This window comes from Antrostomus carolinensis, unplaced genomic scaffold, assembly GCF_000700745.2.
Source record: "Antrostomus carolinensis isolate BGI_N321 unplaced genomic scaffold, ASM70074v2 scaffold6414, whole genome shotgun sequence".
NCBI lineage: Eukaryota > Metazoa > Chordata > Aves > Caprimulgiformes > Caprimulgidae > Antrostomus > Antrostomus carolinensis.
Window position 1 is genome coordinate 27,173 of NW_010311311.1, and position 22,827 is coordinate 49,999.

General features: G+C 43.0%; 1 protein-coding gene across 1 annotated transcript in view; it reads left to right on the forward strand.

Annotated features, from left to right (window-relative positions):
* Positions 1-992: 992 nt before the first annotated feature.
* Positions 993-22,827, forward strand: part of TET2 (tet methylcytosine dioxygenase 2) — a 29,686-nt gene continuing 7,851 nt past the window's right edge. Inside the window, exons 1-7 of the mRNA XM_010166688.2 lie at positions 993-1,175; positions 8,293-11,677; positions 13,959-14,049; positions 17,650-17,743; positions 18,891-19,099; positions 19,916-20,066; positions 22,242-22,331. Coding sequence (XP_010164990.2) covers positions 993-1,175; positions 8,293-11,677; positions 13,959-14,049; positions 17,650-17,743; positions 18,891-19,099; positions 19,916-20,066; positions 22,242-22,331 — 4,203 coding nt within the window. The remainder of the gene's footprint in view (positions 1,176-8,292; positions 11,678-13,958; positions 14,050-17,649; positions 17,744-18,890; positions 19,100-19,915; positions 20,067-22,241; positions 22,332-22,827) is intronic.

The window sequence follows — 22,827 nt, forward strand, 5'->3', positions numbered from 1 at the left end:
GTACAGGTCTGGCTGGTGCTGCCCTGGAGCCGAGGAGCAGGGCAGTCATCTCCTCAGGCCCCTGACAAACCTATTTTTCCCCTGCATTTATGGTTTGTAAGTTGTGTAAGGCACAAATTGGAAGGAAGGGGGGGGAAAAAAAATCACAAGTGGGCACGGAAACACATTTTAAAATCAAATCACACAACAAATAAAACAGTACAAGATCTTTCCAAAGCAAGTACCCTTGTTTTGGCTCAACTCCTCCAACTTCACCATCTGGAAGTAAATCCCCAGAAGGACACAGGACACCACACAGAAGCTGCAGTGGCACACGGCATCTCGCGTACGGACACAGGGGCATCGCGCCGCCCCCGGCAGGGATCCCCAGCACCTGCCCCTCGGGGCAAATAGCAGCTGAAAATGAAGTTCACTACAGCGCCCCAGCCTCGTGTGGCAGAGGCATGAGAAAAAAGGAGGAGGAATGTGTAGGGGTGTAAGGGCTACCTCTAGTGTGGCCAGCGAAGGGGCTGAAAGCCATGCTTCATCCTCTGGGCATGTCCAGAGCAACAGTCAGAGTAATCCTGGGACCCATCGACCCTTGTCTCGGCGTTCTCCCCACTCTCCTCTTGGTATGACCTTCACCTTCAATTTTTGGAGCAGAAATTTAAGAAAACTGCATTTCATCCAAAGTTCTGTTTTCATGAGAACTGGGAGACCAACAGGATTTCCTATTTGAAGTTCAAAGGATAATGGGAAACAGAGCTGTGTAAATAGGCTTTCCGAGGACGCTGCAGCCCACAACGTTTTGCTCTCTTCTATCAGTTCTTCCACCCACATGCCAACAGGACCATTTTTGTTCCTGTTTTCTAATGTTACTGTCCCAGCTTTATGAAACCCTGAAATCTTTAGCTTGCCAGTGGTCTTTCCTTTGGGTCCTCCCTTTCTTCTTTATAGTATGGGGTGAAGAGAGCCAAGAGAATCTCTTCCAGCGCTGCTAGTTCTGAAGGAGGATGTACTACTTAACAGCCAATTACTTAACTCTGCCGACAGCTGTGATGAAATCATCATGGATAACCAACCTTCAACTGGTGTCAGGAAGTCATCAACCCAAGAAATCCATGCTATATCCAGGTTTGAAGCCAGATGGACAAAGATCACAGAAAGTGGAAGATAATGATGACACTGACCTCTTGGTAACCTTCCCTAAATGGCAGGTTGATAACATCAAGCGTGTCTTGAAGAACGGTTCAGCCACCAACGCTTGCTTATTCTGGCGCTCACACAGAGGCACGCTGCACTGCAGAGCTTGGTCAGAACAGCATGAGCAGGGAGCTATTGCTCTCGGATTGCTGATTTTAATCAGCAGCCAGTATCATCATTACCATTTGACACATGGGGTAGCTGAAGTACTGAGAGGAAAATCATCCCTCAAATTACACCATTTCTCCAGAAATCAAAAACAGGTCTGAGCACCAGTTGTGCACCTAATAACACTGCCCACCCCACCTTGCCAACCTTTGCTCAGCACACCTAACCTGGCATGATAACTGGCTGAGATGAAGAAAAAAGAGACTTGGTTCTGGTCTCCTACTCCAACATGTTTCCCTGATGTTGAATCCACAGGCACCGTTGAATTCTCCAAATGATGCCCTGTGTGGGTCACAATTTGAAGCAGTTTTGCTGGTTCAGACTTCACAGGCACACAAGAGAAGTTTCTCATTATACCCAGGCATAGAAGCATCTCACCCAGTGCACACTTTGAGCATCCTCAGCCTTTAAGACTGTAACTCCCATCCCCGCAGCCTTCCTATTACAATTATCAACTACAGTGACTCTCAAAACCAGCAAAGACAGAAGGGTGTTTTAATTCAGCTTCCCTGTATTTGTGAAAGATGTCTCATAATCAAGATGGTGCTCAAGAAATTGAGCAATGCTGGTCTTGGAGTGTGTCGGCATACAAACGCCCAAGGTAATGTCAAACAGGCTAACCTGAGAAGGAATACAGCTCTGTGCGATAGTCTGTCACTGTAAACCACCTGGATCCACCAAATTTAAACCACAGAAACGAGCTTACAACTGGCAAGAACAAGCATAGGTGCCACCTCATCTTGAATGTTCTGGTTATTGCAGCGGGAAGGTCCTTTTGTCTCTTAAATCCAACCTAGTTCTCACGTTTGACCTTTCGGGAATGTTTCTAATCTGGTCATACTATGGTGGCGTTACCAGCAACTCGAAGAGTTGTGTTCTTCTGTTGGAAGTGTTACATGGCACAATTAGGTGCAAAGTTTGTTTAGAACATAAATCACAAAAAAGTAGGAACTGGGGAGCTGTATGATGCAACATTATAATTCCTATTTACTCGCATTTTATATTCCTGAATTCATTTCCTTCACATAATTGGTTTTTTCCCACTCATATTGTAGAGGCATTTAATTTTCACTCCCCTTGCTTATATGCAATTGTTAAAACAGCGCAATTTTTCATGTCTGGGTAGATATTATGCAGTATCCAGTCTTGTTGGTGGTTATGTAATGTAGCAAGGGGAAGGTCACTGTGCAGACCAGTTTAGCTTTACTCTCTTGCCCTCTGCATTAAGGTCAAAATTCAAACTGATTCAAGTGCTTTTGCAATTAGATGATGGCATCACTGAAATGCAAGAACTGGTGTCAATAAATGGAGGGGGGTTTAGCACTATTTGATTTTAAAATGCATGAATTATGAGTCTTCTGGCTTGGATAAGATATAATGAATTATTAATCCTCATATTTCACAAATCCCATGCTCTTCATTCCCTTATGTCTGCTTATATCTATAGTCGCTAGTCACCATTTTCCCTGTAAATTAAGGATAAATTAGCTATAAATTAGATAACAAATTTTAGCCATCCCACATTTTCTTTTCTTTGACACAGATTATTTGTAGATCTAAATGCCAGAGAAGACAATTATATTCATGTAATATGACCTCCTGCAGAATACAGTCACAGTCTCATCCAGTAGTTTCTAGATTAACCCCTTAACTGCTATTTAAAGCTCCAATGAGAAAGCAATGCATGGATTTTAGAAAGAATATAGCCTTAACTTAAAAACTTAAAGGGACAGAGAATGCATGGCATCCTTACGTGAGCTTTTTCCAAAGCATTGCTAATGCACTGAATAAATATACTATCCAAATGAAGAGACAGCTGAATGCAGTGCAAAAGGACCCCGTTGTAAGCCATAGAGCCCAACTAACAACAGCATGTCCTTGTTCTCCTGGGGCCCCCTTTACATCTGCCTTGAAGTTTCACTGTGTTTTCCTCAGCCACCACACTTGCAGCGGGGCAGCAGTGCCGCTGGCAGGGAGCAGAGCAAATCCTTCGGGCATGTTGTGGGGTTCAGAGCCTCAGTTCACCTTGGGCACAAACACAATCTCTCTTTCTAACCTGCTTTGGACAACAGGATTAAAATTCTCTCTCAGAAGTGCCTTGGCTTCAGAAAAGCATGTTAGACCCATATTTAAGCAACAGGCCCACACAGGGTTTGGTTTCTAATGGTATTGTATTTAATACAAACTACCAGCAACCCTGGCTTGGGAAGAAGCTGTTCTGCGAATGGCACACCTCCCAAAATCTCAGCAGGCATAGTCCTGGTCTCGCCTCTCCCATCAGTTTCCACATGGAAGCTGGCTTTGTGTCTCAGTGTACAAACACAGGGCACCTTAAGTGCAAAACATACAGGAAATCCTTAAACTATAGCACAGTTTCCATGTGTGCAACATTTTATCACAGCAGTAATGGAAATGTCTCACTAATAAGGAGCTCTGCTGTGTTGCATCGCCCATTAGCACATCTTTTCTCCTCTAGTGCCATTTGCAGCTTGCCTACAGGTGTTAACCCAAGGCAGAGCTGAAGCAACTGCTACTTCGATAGGCCACAGAAAAATGACATCCCAGGATAACCACACAGCTATAAGTCATGGTGTTGAGCGTCATTATAACTGCTTACACGTCTTGTTCTGAAGTTACAAAAGAGAAAACTCTGACACAGAGTTAATCAGAAACAATTTCACATGTGTGCAAGTCTAGAAGATTCAATGCTTTAGTGAAGAAACTGAGCTTTCTGGTAATGCCATGTCTGAGCGTCCTTACTTGGGAATAACTCTACTCGTGCCTTTTCTTGAATTTTCATTCATTCTTGAAATAGGAAAAAAAAAAATCCCTTTATGACCTTTCTCACTTGTTGGAAGTTCAGGTTTTAGACTTTTTTGCCAGTGTCATGAACTTCAGAGGAGAGGAGCAACTGCACAACAGCACATCATAATACAGAGCAAATTAAGCCAAAAGTGAAGCCAACTACTGTACCCAGGTGATAGGAGCAGAAGAGCATAAGCCAAACTGGAGTTTGGTAAGACATATAGGTAAATTCACCTCCTATTTAGAAAGAGCTACAGAGGTTTCTTGTCTGGGAGCAGTTTAGACCCCTGTGTCATCTGGCAGTGACAGAAGGGTGCCAGCAGGATGGAGGCTGTGGCAGCGTTCCAGGGACAGCCCAGTCGAGCCATCAACAAGCTCGTGGGTATCCAACTTGTGCTTTCTTGAGTCTTATCCTGATAATGACTCGAGCACAGGTCAGCTGAGGTTATGATCTGAGCAGGTATATTTCTGCTGGGGAGAAAAACCTCTGAGGAGATCTATTTCTATCCCAGCTAAGCCCAGAAGGTGAAACAACCCATCTGACCTCCCACCTTTCAGTTCTTCTAGGGCCACAAGTACTCTAACACAGCATCCCTCCACTTGCTTTTTCTGCTAGGAATCTTGCTCAGCTTTGCAGAATGTCGTACTCCCCGCAGGGGGTGTATTTGTCCATTCATTCATCTGAGCTGCTTTGCATTCACAAACTCCCCAGGTATGGGTGCTGTATAAAATAAGGTATGAACCTCCAGAACTGGGTAAAAGTAAAGAAAGATTTTCCATGAAAGAAAATGACAGAACTAAGAGTACTTGTGTTGCCACAGAAATGTTTGTCGTGCTCATAATACCACCTTCCATAGTCTTTCAGTATTCCCATATTGACAGAGGTGGCAGGAGTGTGCCAAGCTTGTCCATAGAACAACAACAACAAAAAAATCTAAACTCTCTTTCAGTAGCCAATTTCCAATTTGTGCCCCATATGTGGCAAAAAATAAATGTACATACATTGCTTGCATCTGAAAAAGCCGAACGGTGGCAGACTGAATTAGAACTTGAATGCATATTGGTGGGATGAGCTGCTGATCCATTTGCACAGTAATGTGCTATATTTAAGTCACGCATCGTGGCATCTTCAAAGAGGCCAGTCATAATTATGATGGATTAGACTGCAGAGTCAGTCCTAGATGCAGTAATTGTTTCACAGATGCTGCTGCTGTGACTTGAATTTCTAATGAATTGTAGCTGAAGAAAAATATGCAGAGCTACTAAATGGTCTGGATGAAATATAGTTATGGGAAAGAGAAAAAGGCTAACTGCTATGCTTAGGGAAAGGTAGATTTACTTTGAGAGGCAGACTGTTCACCCCACAACAATTACAGAGAGCAGCACAGAGACTTTGTAAGGCGCAACCAGGTCTGCTTAGCAGCAGCATCAAAAATATCTTCATGGTGTCACAGTTAAAACCAGTAATAAAGGTGTTGCTGTCATTTGTCTTTTGCCAGTTTTAAATCACAAATAATTGCTGTGATTTGTAGCTGCTCGAGTAAGATTTGTTCTTAGGTGTGACTTGAGGATTGTGAATAACTGAGTGTAGACAGAGAGAGAAAGGCTTATAACGCAAAGTCACCGCAATCCTAGAGGCATTTCAAAGAACACAAGTCTGGCACTTTCGATCGATGAATTAACTTTGTATTTTAAAGAACCAAATGAGTCCCGTGTGTTTGGCAATGTCTGACACCACTGCCTTTTACCCTGGAGGTGATCAGCATTTGGGGGAACTGGTTGTCTCATACCATGAGGTCTTTGAGAATACCATGAGTAATAATCCACATCACACAGTGAAGGTAACCTTGTGGTTTTTAAGGGTGGCATGGACCTAAGACGCTTTGCTAAGCACAGAGGTACTCCTTTGACAGGTTTGCAAGCTAAGTTTAGAGAAGTCGGGCAGCTCCCACTTCTAAACAAAAAGGTGTTTTTACCTATCAATAAGGAGTTCAGAATAAAGATTGTCTGGGAACTCCCAGAAGGAATTTAGTTGCAACCCACATGGCACACCAGAACACAAGGAGCAAGGCAGACTTTGATGGCCAGAGGAAGTTTCTCATGGCTCAATCACACACAGACTAAAACTTCTTTTAAAGAAATAAATATTTTAGAAGCAGCTTGACAGCAGACTGTTGATTACTATCGTGCCTTTTATGTCATTTCATACTTGCAAAATACAGCAGCCTACACACTCATGTCTGAGCTGTGGTTCAGCTGCAATTTCTAGGTATGAAAGGTGTGAAGGCAAAGAATGGTTTCCAAATTAGGCTGACATTTTATTTTTGAGACACTCTTGGGAGCATAATTCTGACACCCGGCCGAGAATGACACATCAGAGGAATCCTTTTCTCGCTGCTTTCTGATAAACGTGGAATATCATCTCCGTGGGAAAGCTGCAAAGGCTCATGTCTTGTGGTACTTGAAAGCTAGGCTGGGAAATATACTAAAATATATCTAGAAGGGAAGAAGCCTACCTTACCTTGTCAAGAAAATAGGTAAGATGGACAAACATTCTTTTCCATCTCCTCAGTCTTACCTTTCCCTTCAAAAACTCTTTTTTTAAAGTATTGTTACTTGCAGAGAGAACTTCTCTACTTCTGCCATACAAAATATAAATTGAGTACAGAAAGAAAAGAAAAAAACTTCAGGAGGTCAAAAGTAAATCTAAAACCAAGTCTGGGATAAGGAGGAAGGGGATACAAGTCGCCATACAGTTGCTTGCCAGTCAAAATGTATGTTTGAATTGTCCTGATACTGAAATCAGATGTGCAAGCAGAGAAGATTCTGCTGGATGTAATGTATCTCATGAATTCATATTACTTTTAAAAGCATTTTAGAATCATATTACTCAACTGAGTAAGGCAATACTGCACTGAAAGGATAAATTACATGTTCCTTGGCATTAATTAAAAAAAAAAAAATAGTGTAGGGTAAATACATAAGCAGAGCAACCATGATGGGAGAAATTTTACAGTCTGGTAGTTCTTCCTATGTAGGGGCAATACCAGCCACGTGTAGTCTGTCTTCTGTCATTTGTGACTGGCTGAGAACCATAAAGCCAACAAAGAATAAATTACAGGCAGAGTTAAACAAGGGCTTTATCTATGTTAACTGGGATTGTGAATCCCAGGAACATCCATGTGAACAGGATTAGCTTGTCATTATATGGAATTTGTTCACTGCACATTGTCAGTACTTTTATCCAATGAAAAACTTCATTTTATAAATAATATATAAAGAGTATATGAGAAAATGGATTTTTTCCATCCAAACAAAGAAGAAAAAAATCCTAGCTCCACAGCTGTGGGGCTCCATTTAAAACCCAAATGCACAGTTTAAGCTGTGCTTGATGTCTGTTGGTAAATTTGTAAGGATATTGATACCTGAAAAAATACCACTTCCATCAAACTTTTCAGAAATCTCTCAACTTGTTTCTGTCAACATTACCAAGATGTTGATGAAGTGTACGAGTTCCTATGGACAGCAGTCAAGCGTGGCTTTGTCTCACATATGTATCATGCCACTTGTGGAGTCTTTAGGAATGCCAGTTTTAAAAGACCTTGTCAGACAGCTGGAGACAGAAAAAAAAGGAGGTTTTTCCTCTCTAATTGGCAATCTCGGTGGCAATAATCCTTCAAGTCACACAAAAGAGGTTTGGCACACTTAATCAAATAACAGGATTAGCACCAAGTCTGAGAACCATGGTTTTGGCATGACTTTCTGCCTTACCACAGAGAAGTGACGACAAAGGAGTCTATGCAAAGTGTTCGAAAGCAGAGAATATTTTTTGCACCATTAGGAGAGATTTTTTTGGTAAAATATCTGCTTGTGTGTTAAATGGGGTTAAGGAGCCACTCTGTATATTTACTCTTTCCATCTTGAAGAACAAATCTTCAAGAAAAAGGGAGACACGGGGCTGCGAAAGGTGGTCGAGTAGCGAAACACCGCTCAGATGTGCCTGTGAGCTCAGGCTGTGCGTGGGAGCTGGTCAGGACACAGCTGTGCTTGAACACTGCAGGAACTGTTGGTAATTGGCCGACCATCAGTGGAAACTAGAATTGACTTAGATCCTCTCCTGTTTCTTGTCTCTTTCAGATACGTTCAGAGGGTAGCCTTGTGGATGGCCCCGGAGCAGGCCAGATGGAACAGGACAGAACCAACCATGTTGACGGCAATAGATTGAGTCCGTTTCTAATACCGCAATCTTCTCACGTTTGCCAGGCAGAGCCTTCTGCGGTGAAGCTACAGAATGGAAGTCCAGCAGCAGAGAGGCCTGAAGTTGAAGTAAATGGAGACCACAAGCGGCTATTCATTAAAAGCAACTATGGAGTGCCCCACCTGAAGGAAAGTCCAAACAGCCGCTTTAGCCCCGACCTTTTACAAGAAAAGAAAGTATATTCCAAATATATGCAAAATGGTGGGATAAAACGCACTTTTAGTGAGCCCTCTCTGTATGGACTTCATGAGAGCAAGAAAGCGAAACAAGACAAAGAGGTAAACGGAGAAAAAGCTGAGCCAGAGGATAAGAATGAAAAGCCAAGTGTCTCCAATTGTTACAGTGAGAAGAAACCTGAGAGTTTTACAGAACAAGAAAATGAGGTTTCAGATTTGAGGCAGTCTACAAGGTGCAACAGTGGTGGTTCAGAAAACCCTCATGACCTCCTGATTCAGGATGAGCCGGAGTGGGAAAACATTCATTGCCACAACAGGGACATTGTCTTACTACTTAAGAACAAGGCAGTGCCAATGCCTAATGGTGCTACAGTTTCTGCCTCTTCCATGGAAAGCATGCATGGTGAACTCCTGGAGAAAACACTGTCTCAATATTATCCAGAACATGTTTCCATAGCAATGCAGAACACATCTCATATCAATGCCATTACCAGTCAGGCTACTAATGAGTTGTCCTATGAGACAACGCATTCATCCCATACCTCAGGGCAGATCACTTCCCCACAGACCTCAAACTCTGAGCTGCCTCAAGTGCCAGCTGTAGTGGTTACTGAGGTCTACAACGCAGAAGACTCCAGTAAACCACCTGTATTGCCAGGTAGCTGTTCGCTTCAGAAACCAGAACTACAGCTACAGCAGCAGATTCCAGGCTATGATCCACACCAGTTACCCGTAGGAAACAGTACTGTTCGTGGAAGCGTAGGGCAGGTTCCCAACCAAGACCTCTCTCTAAGTTCCAGCAGTAACCTGCAAGCTCAGAGCGCCACTCTGGAAAGGTTTTCTGAGCAAGCAGAAAAAAATGGTGCTTTCTTTAAACAGAACTCAATGTTTCACAAAGATTCCTCCACTCCTCCTGCTCCGGAAATGAACAGTGCACTGTCTGTCGTGGTGCGAGAAGGACCCCATTCCTACGACAACAGATGTGATGAAACTCTTCCTGGGGAGATAAAGAATGAAGGGCAACAGCAGGGACCAACATCAGAAAGTCCCAGCCTCAGCCAGCAACTTCACCCTCAGCAGAAACTTCCGCAGCAGGCACAAACGCCACAACAAGATGCCAGTGAAAGCAACTCGCAAGCTGCTGTGGCCGCCTCGATTCAGCAGCGCCCGGAAGAAATGACGCCGGCGTCGGAGCCTCCCCCGCAAAACCTGCAAGTGCGCGGAAGCGAGAGTGAATTGCAGCAACACTATCAGCATTTCCCAGGACAGGGAGAATCCGAGATTCCTCCCAACAAAGAAAAGGACCAAGTGAAAGAGCCTGTGCAACAGGCTCAACGTTATTCAAAACCAGCCTGGATAGAACTGGTTTCCACCCAGTTCCGCCAAGGAGAGCCTCCCCAAAAGCCCAGCGAAGCGTTACTGCGATCAATTCTTCAGTTCCAGGCAAAAACAGCCAAAACAGCCTATACAAAACAGTATGCTGGAAGTCCTGATGCATTAAAGGGGCCTTTGGGACAGCCCCAGAGCCAGAAGATAATGCAACAGGAACAAATTCCTCCACTGTACAAAAGCGAGACCTCCCAGCTGCAGCCGCGTCCCACAGCTGACCAGCAGCTGCTGTTCCAGAAACACTCACCGCAGCCACATCTCATGAAGATGGATTCCCTACTGGAGTCCCAAGTGCAGCAACACCCTCCGCAGCAGCTCCATTTCCAGCAGAGACCAGAACAACAAGCCAAACAGCTTCTAGGGGCCCCGTTGAAACAGCAGCACTTGAATCCCCAGCCAGGGGAAAACGAGCAATTCCCGAATTCACACATTTTGCACCAGATGCTTCAGAAACAGACACAGCAGGTGCAACTGCCGTGCAGTCCGCAGCTAACCCCAAACCAGCAACAGGCTCTGCAAATGAAAAATAAAGACCTGCCCCAAAACATTTCCCACTCTCAAAGCAATGCTGAGCAGCTGCTAGGCAGGACATCCTTCAATCACCTTAAAGTAGATGAATGTTTTCAAACTGGGAATAAGTACATGAAACCAACTGCATTCCCAGTGCGTAACCCCCAGCCGGGCCTAGAGCAGGTACAGAGCGTGAACAGCAAAGCTCCCCTTTACGCTCAGAAAGCAAGTGCTGGTCTGCAGCATCCCTGCCCAAACAACGCGCACTTGATTTCTGAGAAGAAAGAAAACGCCGCCAACGTTGAACGCTTTGGAGCCAGCAAAATGCAGGACTTGCAGCACGCACAGTATTTTTCAAATAACCTGACCGCAAAGCAAGATGTGAATCACTGTTTTCAGGAACAAGAGCAACAGACAAAACAAGCCTCAGTTATACAGCTACCGCCACTCCAGCAAACACAATGCTACGGTGGTAGCCTGAACCAAGATCTCCCAAGCCAACAAGCCACGCAGATTCCTCAGCGGTACTTACCACAGAGCCAGCAAACTGCCCCACACTCCCAAGACCAGAGAGGCTGTCATTTGCAGTCCCAGACCCCTAAGGATTTCCAAAAGCATGCTGCTCTAAGGTGGCATCTCTTGCAAAAGCAGGAGCAACAAGCATACCAGCAACCCAAACCCGAGATTGGTCCCAGTGCAGCGCGCAAGCCTATAAAAATTGAGGCTGGCACAAAGTCTAATGTCTGCATGCGTCCCTCAGCTGGGCAGCTGGAAAACAAAATGTGGAAAAAAACAATTAAACAAGAGAATCAGCACTTTGGCTGCGAGAACATGCAACAAAAGAGCATCATCGAGACAATGGAACAGCAGCTGAAACAGATACAGGTCAAATCACTGTTTGATCACAAGACTTTTATTATCAAATCACCTAAACATGTGAAGGTTGAAACAGCAGGCCCTATTACCATCCTAACAAGAAATACCGGTGCTGCAGATTTTGACACTCAGACCCCAATCTTAGATCAGCAAGCAAATGTGTCTGCTGAGAAAACCCCGACCAAAAGAACAGCTGGAACTGTTCTCAATAATTTTTTAGACTCACCTTCCAAGTTATTAGATACTCCTGTAAAAAATTTATTGGACACACCTGCCAAAACCCAGTATGATTTCCCTTCTTGCAGCTGTGTTGGTAAGTGCTGAGATATACTAAAAACGTACTAGTTCACAGGAAGGAAATGAGCCTTCAAGCTGGGATCACAGGGTTAGTTGGATGTTTTTGCTGAGGATTTTTTGGGTTGGTTTTTTAGAATGGTAATTAGTAAAGACTTACAAAATCGCAGTTTTATACGCTTATGCCTACTGCACTTATCCAAGCCTACACATGGGCCCTTTCTTTCTCAATATTTCATAAAGCAATTACCTATTTGATTTTCAGTCAGAATGCTTATGGCCAGTAATGCATCCCCTCACTTCCATCCTCCTTGAGCAGCAGACATGTAATGACAACATGCTGATAAAAAGTAGGTCATAACTTTATAACCTAATTTATTCATCAAGGTTAGATATGGCATTTATAAAACATGTCCTGGGTCCAAAGCTTGAGATCCTTGCACCATTTTTTGCTCTGACAGTGAAATTGCTGAAGTTCCCCTCAGTAAAGCCTAAGCAAAGAAGGAATGACAGATTATTCCTCACTTGTTGCAAGAGTTTATCCTCCCTTTCTCCTGCAAGGCTAAAGAGACCAGCAGTTTATTAGAGAAGCTATGCAAGCTGCGCCAAAAAAGCAGCGAGGGGATCCTCAAAGTTTCTTCATGGCATACCTGGTCTCCAAAAGCTGGAAGAACAGGGCAGAGGGAAGCAGAGTGGAGTGTGACAGGCATGGCCCTGTAGCCCGAGCTTCCATACAGCACTGACACTGCATGTAGCCAGGTCTAACAGGCACGTTCAGACTCTACTGGATAAATTATTCAGGCTGAGACAGTTCAGCACCAAAAATGGGGGAGTGGGGGTGGAAATCCTTGTTATAGTTTCACGTACTGGGATTTCATACTAGCTATAAAAGAGGAAGGTTGAACCAATGCTCCTCCAAAACTGCAAAATGGACCTTTTTGTCTTTTCAAGTGCTTGGGGCTATGTCTCAGAGATGATTCATGGGAACAAAAAGAGGAGGTAATGGATTTCCAAAGCTCCCAGGAAGAAAACTGGAAGCCAGTTTCTTGCTGTTCATTGTTGTTTTATAAGAAACAACCTACAAAAGTAGGTTGTAGTTTTTTTAAAAATACTGAAGTTTTTTGGTTTTTGGTTTTTTGCTCTTTTTTTCCACGAGACAGTTTCTCCAATGTATTTGGCACAAGTTTTTCTGGCAATCATTTCATTATTCTCACAACTTTTTTAGCCAGCACTGCAACTGCTAACTAAGCAAAAGAGCTTATTCTCAACTTGCATTTTAATTCTTCAGTCTTAGCAGACCCTCTAGGAAGTAAAGGAGCATGAAACTTAGTTCCTGTCGTTTTTGAAGAACCCAGTGCCACAGCATAATTGACAGGGCTTATTGCTCTTTCCTACCAACTCTTGTCCTTAGGAAGATTAAATTAAGCCATTCCCCCACTGACACGTTCATGTTCATAGGAAGCCTTCATCATGCTTCTGGAGCCTGTATGTCAAGAGCAGCACCACCTCATGCAGCCTCTGCAGCTAGCATGGCAGAAAGCATAAAGTCAGCCCTCAGACAAGTCAGCACAGCTCCACTGTCTCCTCCTGAACACAGGCAGAGCCTGGCCATTTCTTTCTCGCTCCTGGAGCCTGCCTCCTGGTATCAAAACACATGCAGCATATACTGGGAATGCTGACATGGTCCTACCTACACACAGAAAACTGAGGCCACATTCTTAGCAAGCATTTTGACTAAGCCTTGTGCAGGATTTCTTTCAGCAAACTTGCTTTTTTTTATTTTTTTTTATTTTTTTCCATTTCACAGAGTCTTTCTGTGGGTGGCAGAAATCCTTTATGTAACCTTACTGGCCACTTTCTCAAGCTGTAGGTTCCTACACTGTAACATGTCTGCTAAAAACAAGTACTATACAGCTCACTAACGTCAATATTTACTGTTGTTATGCCGTTTATCCTCCTTTCTAGATAGTGGGAGAGGAGGAAGTGGGAGAAGGAGAAACAATTGTTCGGTGATAACAGGAAAATGCCTTGTGAATTTCAGTGTAGGGCTCAAGATGTGAAACAAGTGTTTTGCCAACGAAGGGCACACAGTCCGTATCACGGCTGTTTGCAGGATTAGCCACGTGCTTTGCATGTTCTGTACAAATTGCGTGGGTGTACTTTAGACATAAGTGTTTGAAAACTCTGACCCCAGACCCAAACAGCAGTATTCTAATGAGCTAGATGTAAGCTTTGCAATGTGACTTTTTACATTAAATAATTAAGCTTCGAAGTAATAACCTTTATTTTGTTTTAAACAGAGCAAATTATTGAAAAAGATGAAGGTCCTTTCTATACCCATCTAGGAGCCGGTCCTAATGTGGCAGCTATTAGAGAGATCATGGAAGAAAGGTAATAAGTGCAAAGGCACAGGGCAGATTAACATTTATCCTTTTGTAGATGTCAGAATTTTTCCAGCTTTTGCACATAAAGAAATAAACAATTGCAAATCAAGTAATTACTTGTAGGCTTAGCTACTCCAGTGTTGCCAACATTACGCACTGTACTATTCACTAGGGAGTCACAATATTTGACAGAGCTAATAGTCTGCTGGCTGGCACAGGCTGCGTACTTTGAGACAGATGCCAGTAAACCCAAGCAGGAACAAGTATTCACCAGCCTGCCAAGCAAGACAGTTGGCAGTGGCTGCAAAAGCAGGCATGGACCTGGTGCTCCCTCTGGGTAGGAGAATGCCAAGGTAGAAGGAAGATGAAGAGCAGAATACCTCACTCCAAAATTAGCTTCCTCCCCTCAAATTACTAAGTATATAGTACAACCCCTAAAGGGCTAAATCTGACTCAGTCATGTCCAAAGGAGTGACAGAAAGTTGCTGGATAGGATTTCAGCCCAAGAATCAATAAGTAGTTTTGTGAAAAAACATCCTGCTTCCTCAGAGTACTGCACAAAACCAGCCTTGCCTTGATTGTGGAGAATCCCTGTATCGTGTTGCGACCCATGATATATTCATTACATCCAAGCCAACCAAACCAGGAAATTTGAACGGCACAGAGCAGATACGTGATGTGTGCTATTTAAAAATATGTGTAAGTGCAAAACCCATCAGCCTTTCTAAGGTGTTTAAATTTAAAAGTGTCACAAAAGTGACTTCTGCACTGTGAATTCTTAATTACTTGTAGCTTTTGGCATGCATGGACATTAATGGCCAGATTTTGAGAGGTATCTGGGAACTCAGTTCCCCTCTGGACAAACAAGCAAACAAAAAGCTCCCCAGTAAGTCAGAGACAGATGGGAATTTGATTTGTTAATGCCATAAAAATCTGGACTCCAGAACTGCAAAGAACCTCCCTCCAGCTAGTTGCAGAACCAAAAGCAAATGGGCATTACTGCAGTGCTGTGTCTGGGCTAAGGAGGGCCATTTCTTAGCAAGGTCTGTAGCTTGTGCTCATCAGTGCACAGCCACGGGCCACTTAGGGCATATTAAACTCTTTAATTACCACTGAGTCCCAAGGTCCTTTCTCTTTCTTAGCACCTCCTTCCCTGTGACTCCTGTGCAGGGCTTACCCCAATACTTGTTTTCAGCTACGTGAGCAGCTCAGATGCATGTGAAATACATTAATCAGCTTCTTCCTACAAAGGGAGAGTGAATGCTGACCCTCTTGAGAATCTTCTTAGAATTTGTTATCTCCAGAGCTCTCATTGACTGGTTAATTCTTTAGTATTTACAAATAACAATAAAAGAGGAAAGTCATTCATGTCATTATGTCAGTTATTAGAGATGAAACTTTTTTCATTTCTTTACGTTGGAATGTAATTTTTCATCCTTAATATTGACCTCACCTGTTTTCTTTTTTTTTTCTTTTTTTGTTTTGCATTTAATTTCATTTCATGTTGGCAGAAGGAAATCCTGAGAGATTATAGATAACATGCATCTACTCAGCCAGGTTCAGCAGAGTATAGCAGCAGCCATTTGAACAATGGCTAGTTTTCAACTGTTCATATAGTGTGAACTGTGCAATTCCCTGCCTGAAGGACTCCAGAACTCCTCCTTGTTAGTTAATTTTGTATCCCTAAGTTAAAAAAGCACTTGGCTATAAAGATACTCTCAAGCACATGTGTGCAGTGTGTGACACTAAACACAACTGAAGCACTTTTAAACTGGCTTCCCATTAGTATGGATTGACTTTTTAGGTATCAGCACTGTGAAACAAACCAAGATTTGGATTCAGACTTGCAGTTAATATTTTAGCTATACCAGAACAAATTTCTTGCAGAATCCACAATGGATACATACATTTTACCTCTTCCTTCTCCCAATCCCTACTTCATGCTCTGTGAGTTTTGCTCTGGCTTTAAAGCCAATCAGCTTTGGCTTGAAAGCAAGCACGACAAACCTCAGGCACAAATTTCATTTCCAGCGTGTAACGTACAACATATTTCTATAGCTGCATCCGCACAGTTGTCCTGCAATCCAGATTAGCAAATAGATAGAAAATATTAAGATTTTTTTTAATGTGGTTAATTAAAGAAACAAATATATACTAACATCCAAGCCTAATTAGGAAAAAGAGATCTAAGAGCTGCCTGCAGAACATGTGTAGTACAACTTGATTTTATTTGTATAATTTCCTGTGACACTGAAATTTCACAATGAGATCACATCTAAAAATAAGCATTTTTCATTTCCTTTACAGGACAGAAGTTTAAATAGAAATACTTGCTCTTAAATATGTCACCAAGATTTTAGTGCAAAAACAAGAGGGATGAAAGGTCAAAAGTTCTCAAGGCATCATTAAAGGGCTGCAAAACAGGAAGGAACTATCTTGATTGCTCTATAGGTAACACGCAAAGAACAAGGGGATTGTGACTTAGTCCCCATACTTGGTTATTTTTTTAAAAAAACAAACTAAACAACCAAACAAAAGGCAATGCCAGTGAGAGCAGCAGCAGAATTGAAGAAACAGTGATGGAAGTGCAGTTTGTCCAGTCCCCAAAATGCAGCCAAGTCAACACGGCAGCTGGATCTGTAACGCTGCAGACGCTGAGGTTTCTAACGCACGGCCTCACCCGAGACCTGGTGTGCTCTAGGGCTCAGCAAGTGTGCACCCCCCAGCTGCAGCAGCCTGGGGAGAGACCTGGCCAAAAATGGGCCTGGAAATGGCTTAACAGGTCTGATGCTTTTTGTTGATTCAAGATTTGCTTCACTTAACATTTGCCATGTATTTCCATCTGGTCCATCAGAGGATGTGGAAAGTGGATCCTGTTTGCTCTGGGTAACAGCACTACTTGCATGTGGGGCTAGATTTTGCCTTGATGGCATAATCACCGTGATTAAATGCTTCAGCAAGAGCCGAGCTTGCCCACCTCAGTCACAAAAAGAGACACACATACGGCATCATTTGAGGGTACCTTGTGATCCTAATTCAGTATAGAAGTCAGGCAGAAGTAAATAAGTAACAGTCTATGAGCAGATGATAAAGTAAAGGAAATAGATATGATGCAAATTAATCATGACTTAAGTGATTCATACTGTTTCTAAGCCAGAAACAAGCACAGAAAATTAATAGATTGACTACAGCATGCCAGCTGTTCCATGACAACTTAATTATATACATTTCAGAGTAATAACTTCATGTTTAACCCAGAAATTAAAGAAAAATGTAAAATTCCTCCCCAAAATAGAGAGACTTCAAGTCCACTTTTCAAAATGTCATCTATAACAAATTCTCTACAGAAACAGTTAAAGGGTTTGGGGAATATTAATGCAATATGGATAATTTTTACTCTTCTAGGATGTATTAAAGACTTTTCCCTCTCTTAATGTATCAATCCACCACTATAATAAAATCAGCAAGATAAACTGCATTGCACATCCCTCCCTGTAATTCATAGTGTTTATTTTTTAAGATAAGACTGGCAAATGTGCTACATCTTTATAGTGTGCACAGAGAACCAAATCAATCTGCTTATTGTACATATTTTTGTTTGTTTAAGATTTGGACAGAAGGGTAAAGCTATAAGGATTGAGAGGGTTGTCTACACTGGGAAAGAAGGCAAAAGTTCTCAAGGATGTCCAATTGCTAAATGGGTAAGTGATGCACAGAAATGTTAAGACCAGTCTAGGTCAGTATGATGGTTCATGTAAGCAGACAGCAGTGACATGTCCTTCTCTTAGCTGACTCTCCAAAACTTAAAATAGCTCAGCAGCAGCAGCATTACAGGACGCCTGTAGCCTGCTCCCACCTCTGTCTCTCACACTCCATTTCCTTGTTATATGGAGAACAGCAAGAATAAAATTTAGCTTAAAGTTAGGGAAATCTGAGAAGGAAGGCAGTTTCACTTAAAGATTCACAACACCAGGCGTTCTCATTGCTCTTTAATTTTAGCTGACAAATAAGTCCACAGCGCCACTGTGATGTTTTTAAAATGCCCTTCCAGTTCAAGAGGCATTAGGACACCCTCTTAGCAAACACTGTGGTACCTTTGCACAAATTACTGAGTGGTTTGGGGAGGCTGCAGAAAGACAGGACGAGGAAAATCTGATCCATGATTATAGACTTTACATGTGCTAAACTGCACCTTTTCTTCAGAAATCCCCACAGCAGCACAACCACTGAGAAGCAAGGACACTTTAATTTGAACAACATCTACTGCTTTCCTCTCATCACTGTAATGTTTGTGTGTAGTAAGGGCAGATCACAAAACTGAGTGGCTGATTACAAGTATAGCTGCTTAAGTTTGGAAGGGAAAGGCAGAGAGCTCCCAAGTCCAGTTATTTAGTCCCTTCCTTAGCTGCCTGCCTTTCCCCGCATGGCTCTGCCCTAAGTGCAGGTGTCTACCGCCCAGCTCTGTGCAGGGAGGCATCTCACTGCTCACTTCCTTTTGCCTGCTAATCAATCTGGGCCACTTGTACCATATCACAGATTCAGGAGAACATTCCTCCTGAATCAGAGCATGGGGAACACCTTTACAAAGCTGGTTTCCACCACCATGGCTTTCCAGTCAAGCCTAGCCTCTTAGAGTCAGCTCCATTGAACAGGAAGGGTAGCCTGGGCCCCTATCACTAAATGAGAAAAATGGACCAAGCTGCCAGAAACAAAGAGGAAGACAGAAGTAGAAGTAACCTCCCCACACACACACTAATCCTGAGGTTTCCTATTCTCTTGCTCTTTGCACTAAGAAACACATTGTTTGTGTTGTTGGGGCTCTGGGGGTGTGTGTTGCTGTGCATGCAGGTAGTCCGCAGAAGCAGTCAGGAGGAAAAGCTACTCTGCTTGGTGCGTGAACGAGCAGGCCACACGTGTGAGACGGCCGTGATTGTGATTCTCATCCTGGTCTGGGAGGGAATCCCAACAAGCCTGGCTGACAAGCTCTACTCCGAACTCACCGACACCCTGAGAAAGTACGGCACGCTCACGAACCGGCGCTGCGCCCTGAATGAAGAGTAAGTGGAGCAACGGGTATGCTCACCAAACTTGCAACCCCACCTTCAGCTTTGGACCTGGCACCTCTGCTCGTGGTATTACCCTGAAATATGCATCACTTTTCCAGCTCTTTCAGGCAGTTTGAAAACCTGCAAACCTTGTGAGAAAAGCAAAGTAAGTGTTCTTAGGAATCAGGGAAAAACATCTTCTCAGAGTTGTGAAGCATCTCAGTGTATTTAAAGGACGAGATCTCAGCAGGACCCAGGACAGCAGATACCTCAACCTTGAAATGAAAACTAGATGCACTAAATCACACTCTGACCCTACAGAAGCTAGCATGAATCTAAAGAAATTGCACTATATCATTTTCCCATGTCTTTCTGATAGCGAAGAACATTTAGACCAAAATGAACATAGCTATCACTGCATGTAACTTTGGCTTCATGGGTAGAGTCATATTTCAGGAATTATTGTTTAGCCCCTGTCAAAGGGCTCCCACATTCTTGCAGTGCCATCAGCATATGCCCCTTGCAGGTACCATGAATATCACTACCTAACAAGGCACCACGCAAACATACTCTCTTTCGAGCAAAGCCAGGTTTCTCACAGAAGCACAGAAACCCCATAGTCCTTGCTTTGCAACCATCAGATTGCTCCGGTAAATTCTTCTGCTATAATGCTCATGCCTCCCTCTTTCGTTTCTTCGTCATTTACTGATGGAAGATGATCCAAGACCAGTGATTTCCCCAGAGCACGGGCAGGACACTGATGCCCACTGCGGGAGTGCCCCGGGGTGACTCACCTGCTGGTAACAGACATATTCTCTTATTTTTCAGACGGACTTGCGCATGTCAAGGGCTGGACCCTGAAACTTGTGGTGCTTCATTTTCCTTTGGTTGCTCCTGGAGCATGTACTACAATGGTTGTAAGTTTGCCAGAAGCAAGATTCCAAGAAAGTTTAAGCTGATGGGGGATGACCCAAAAGAGGTTGGTGTCCATTTCTAAAATGAGCTTCATTTGCAAGGAAATGTTTTCTGGCACTCTGTAAATAGAGACACAGTACAAGAGACCAGGGGCCAGAGCCCTGCCTGCATGGCATACATGTAGGGTAATTAAATAACTGCCAGTCAAAACTGATTGATTCCAGTCACTGAGCCAGCTGAATTGACTGTCCAAATTCTGACAGCTGGTAAAAGCCCTGAGACTCGAAACCATGTTTGCAGGCTTTCACAATTAGAGGAGAGGGCACGGCCTGAATAATTGTGGCTGTATTAGGCCGGCAATTGGGCATTCCCCAGTGGCAGAGCAGAAGGTTTACCAAGGAAAGGCACATAACATTGCAACTGGGAACCAGAGCAGACTGCATGGAGACAAGCATGATGAAACTCTGAGATGACAATAGGAGGAAGAGGATAGAAAGACTCATTGTACATACAGTCCTGCCCCCCTGAATGTTTCCAGACTGGGCTCTGTGTTACAGCAAACTGTCAACTGTTTTAAATGAATCAGAATAATAAAAAAACCCATTGACCTCAGCCTGGGCACAAGATACCTTTGAAGTTACGACTGCAGCGACTCCTGGACACCTCCAGCTAGTCATGGGTCTGGGAGGCTCCAATGGCCCAGTCTGGTTTTTGGCAAGCACGTGCAAATTTAGTCCCTTGCTTGTGTACTGACGCAGAGGTCCAACCTTTCACTGTATTCTGGTGTCTTACACAATACAAGCATTTCTTTCACATGATCAGAGAGCCAGGTGCTTCTGCATCCTATGCCATGTGCTGGGAATAGCACACTATTTAGAATATCATAATAATTTACATACAGTTTTTCCTCCCCGCTGCTCTTCTACAGCCCAGAGAATTACAGAATGGGTCTCCTTCAATCATGCTGTGGCCACAAAGCCTCCTTTTATCATAGCCTGCAACCCTAAACCCCCTAAATTTTCTAAGCTGGATACCTGGCCAGAGCCCACCAGGGCACTCTTCCAGCTTGCATTCCTGGATTTACTTCCCACAGAAGCCAGAGCTGGGCAGGGAAGATGGTTTTACCCTCCAGTCTTGTTCCCACACAAAGCTGGGGGCAGCCAAAGTGTGCTTCCAGACCAGGAGCTGGGTCCCATAGAACAGACACAGTTTATTGACAATATAGATAGGATCCTCACCAATAAAAACTAGAACACTTACAAATGGTAACCTACAGGCCATACAAAAGCTCCAAGTTCTGGCAGCAGCCACAAGGTCACAGCAAGATATTTTTGACAATTTCATAATGTCATTTTGGCATCCCAAATTAGGATACAGTCCCATAGCAGGAGATACAAACTCTTAATTCACCAACATGTCTCTCTCAAACCCATCGGTTTTCACAGCTCTTCACACATTCCTAAAATACTCCTAAAAACAAGTATACCACTCTGCTATGTCACTGCTCTTTATGCACTTGAAATTAAAAATAAGGGCCTCAAACAAACAAGGTTTTGAATTTGGGATTCTCATGCTGAGATGATGGGGAGCAACTTTGGAGTATGTTATCACTTCAGTTTTAAAGAGCCTTTCATCTTGAGAGTGTGTCCTCTCCTTATAGAAAGAAAGAAATGTGATCATTCCTACCTCCATATCACCAGCTACTAGACACATCCACAGTTCCTCATTGCTTAAGAATTGGGAACTTTTTGAAGTTTGAAGTATTTTAATAATTTTTAGTTGGTGCATGAAAAGATATTCAGCGCTGTCACTGCAATGTGCAGAACCCTTGAATTAGCCAGACTTACTTGATGGACCATTCTGATATTATTTCTCTCAAGTTTTCTGAAGAGTATTATTTTCCCAAAACTCCAATAGCGAAAATAACGAGGATCATCACGCTTGGATCCAGAAAATCTCCATGTTGAAGAATGTGATTTGTTTTAATATAAACCAAATTAAGATTATAGCATGTGATGTCTGCTTGCAAGGATCACACTACTACTTCCATTACTTTAAAGGTTGTGAAACAATAAAATTAAAAGGAGATGCACAAGAGTTATTGTCTAAACGAGAATGATAGTGGTTTAGGCCTTTACACAACTATCAGTGTAAGCATAATTGTGTAAAGACCCTAACTTCTTCGATCGCATACATACAGTACGAAAACGTCATTGAACTAAATTTTATCTCCTAACAGGAAGAAAAACTAGAATCCAATTTGCAGAACCTGTCAACCCTGATGGCACCTACCTACAAGAAGCTTGCACCTGATGCATATAACAACCAGGTATGCTGAGGAAAAAAAGGAATTGGAACAGTCATGCAAATAACCCGCTTTTTACCACACTTCCAAATGCTTCAACCTTGCACCAAACCATTATGTAAATTTTGTGTCAGTATTCCTTTGACATCAGGGGAAAGACAAATGGAAATGAACAATTCCACTTAAAATGCTTTCAAAAGTAAAACTAGCAGAATTTGGTCCACTAAATAGAACTAGTCTTTTCACCTACATCAACACAATAAAATTACTTCACAGTTGAGCAGAACTCTTCAGCTCTACAACACAAATTTCTGAATTTAGCATGATTCACCAGCCAAACTAGTAAAACAGCCATGAAGATGGTGCGAGATTGGCAGCGGTGCCAGAAGGCAGTGTATCATACTGCACTACAGTCACAAAGCTGCAGTTTCAGTTGTCCTCTCCCAAGTGGCAGATTAATTTAGGTTTCACCAAAGCAGCCATTACAAACACGCTTTTAAAATGAAGTTTCATATTTGAA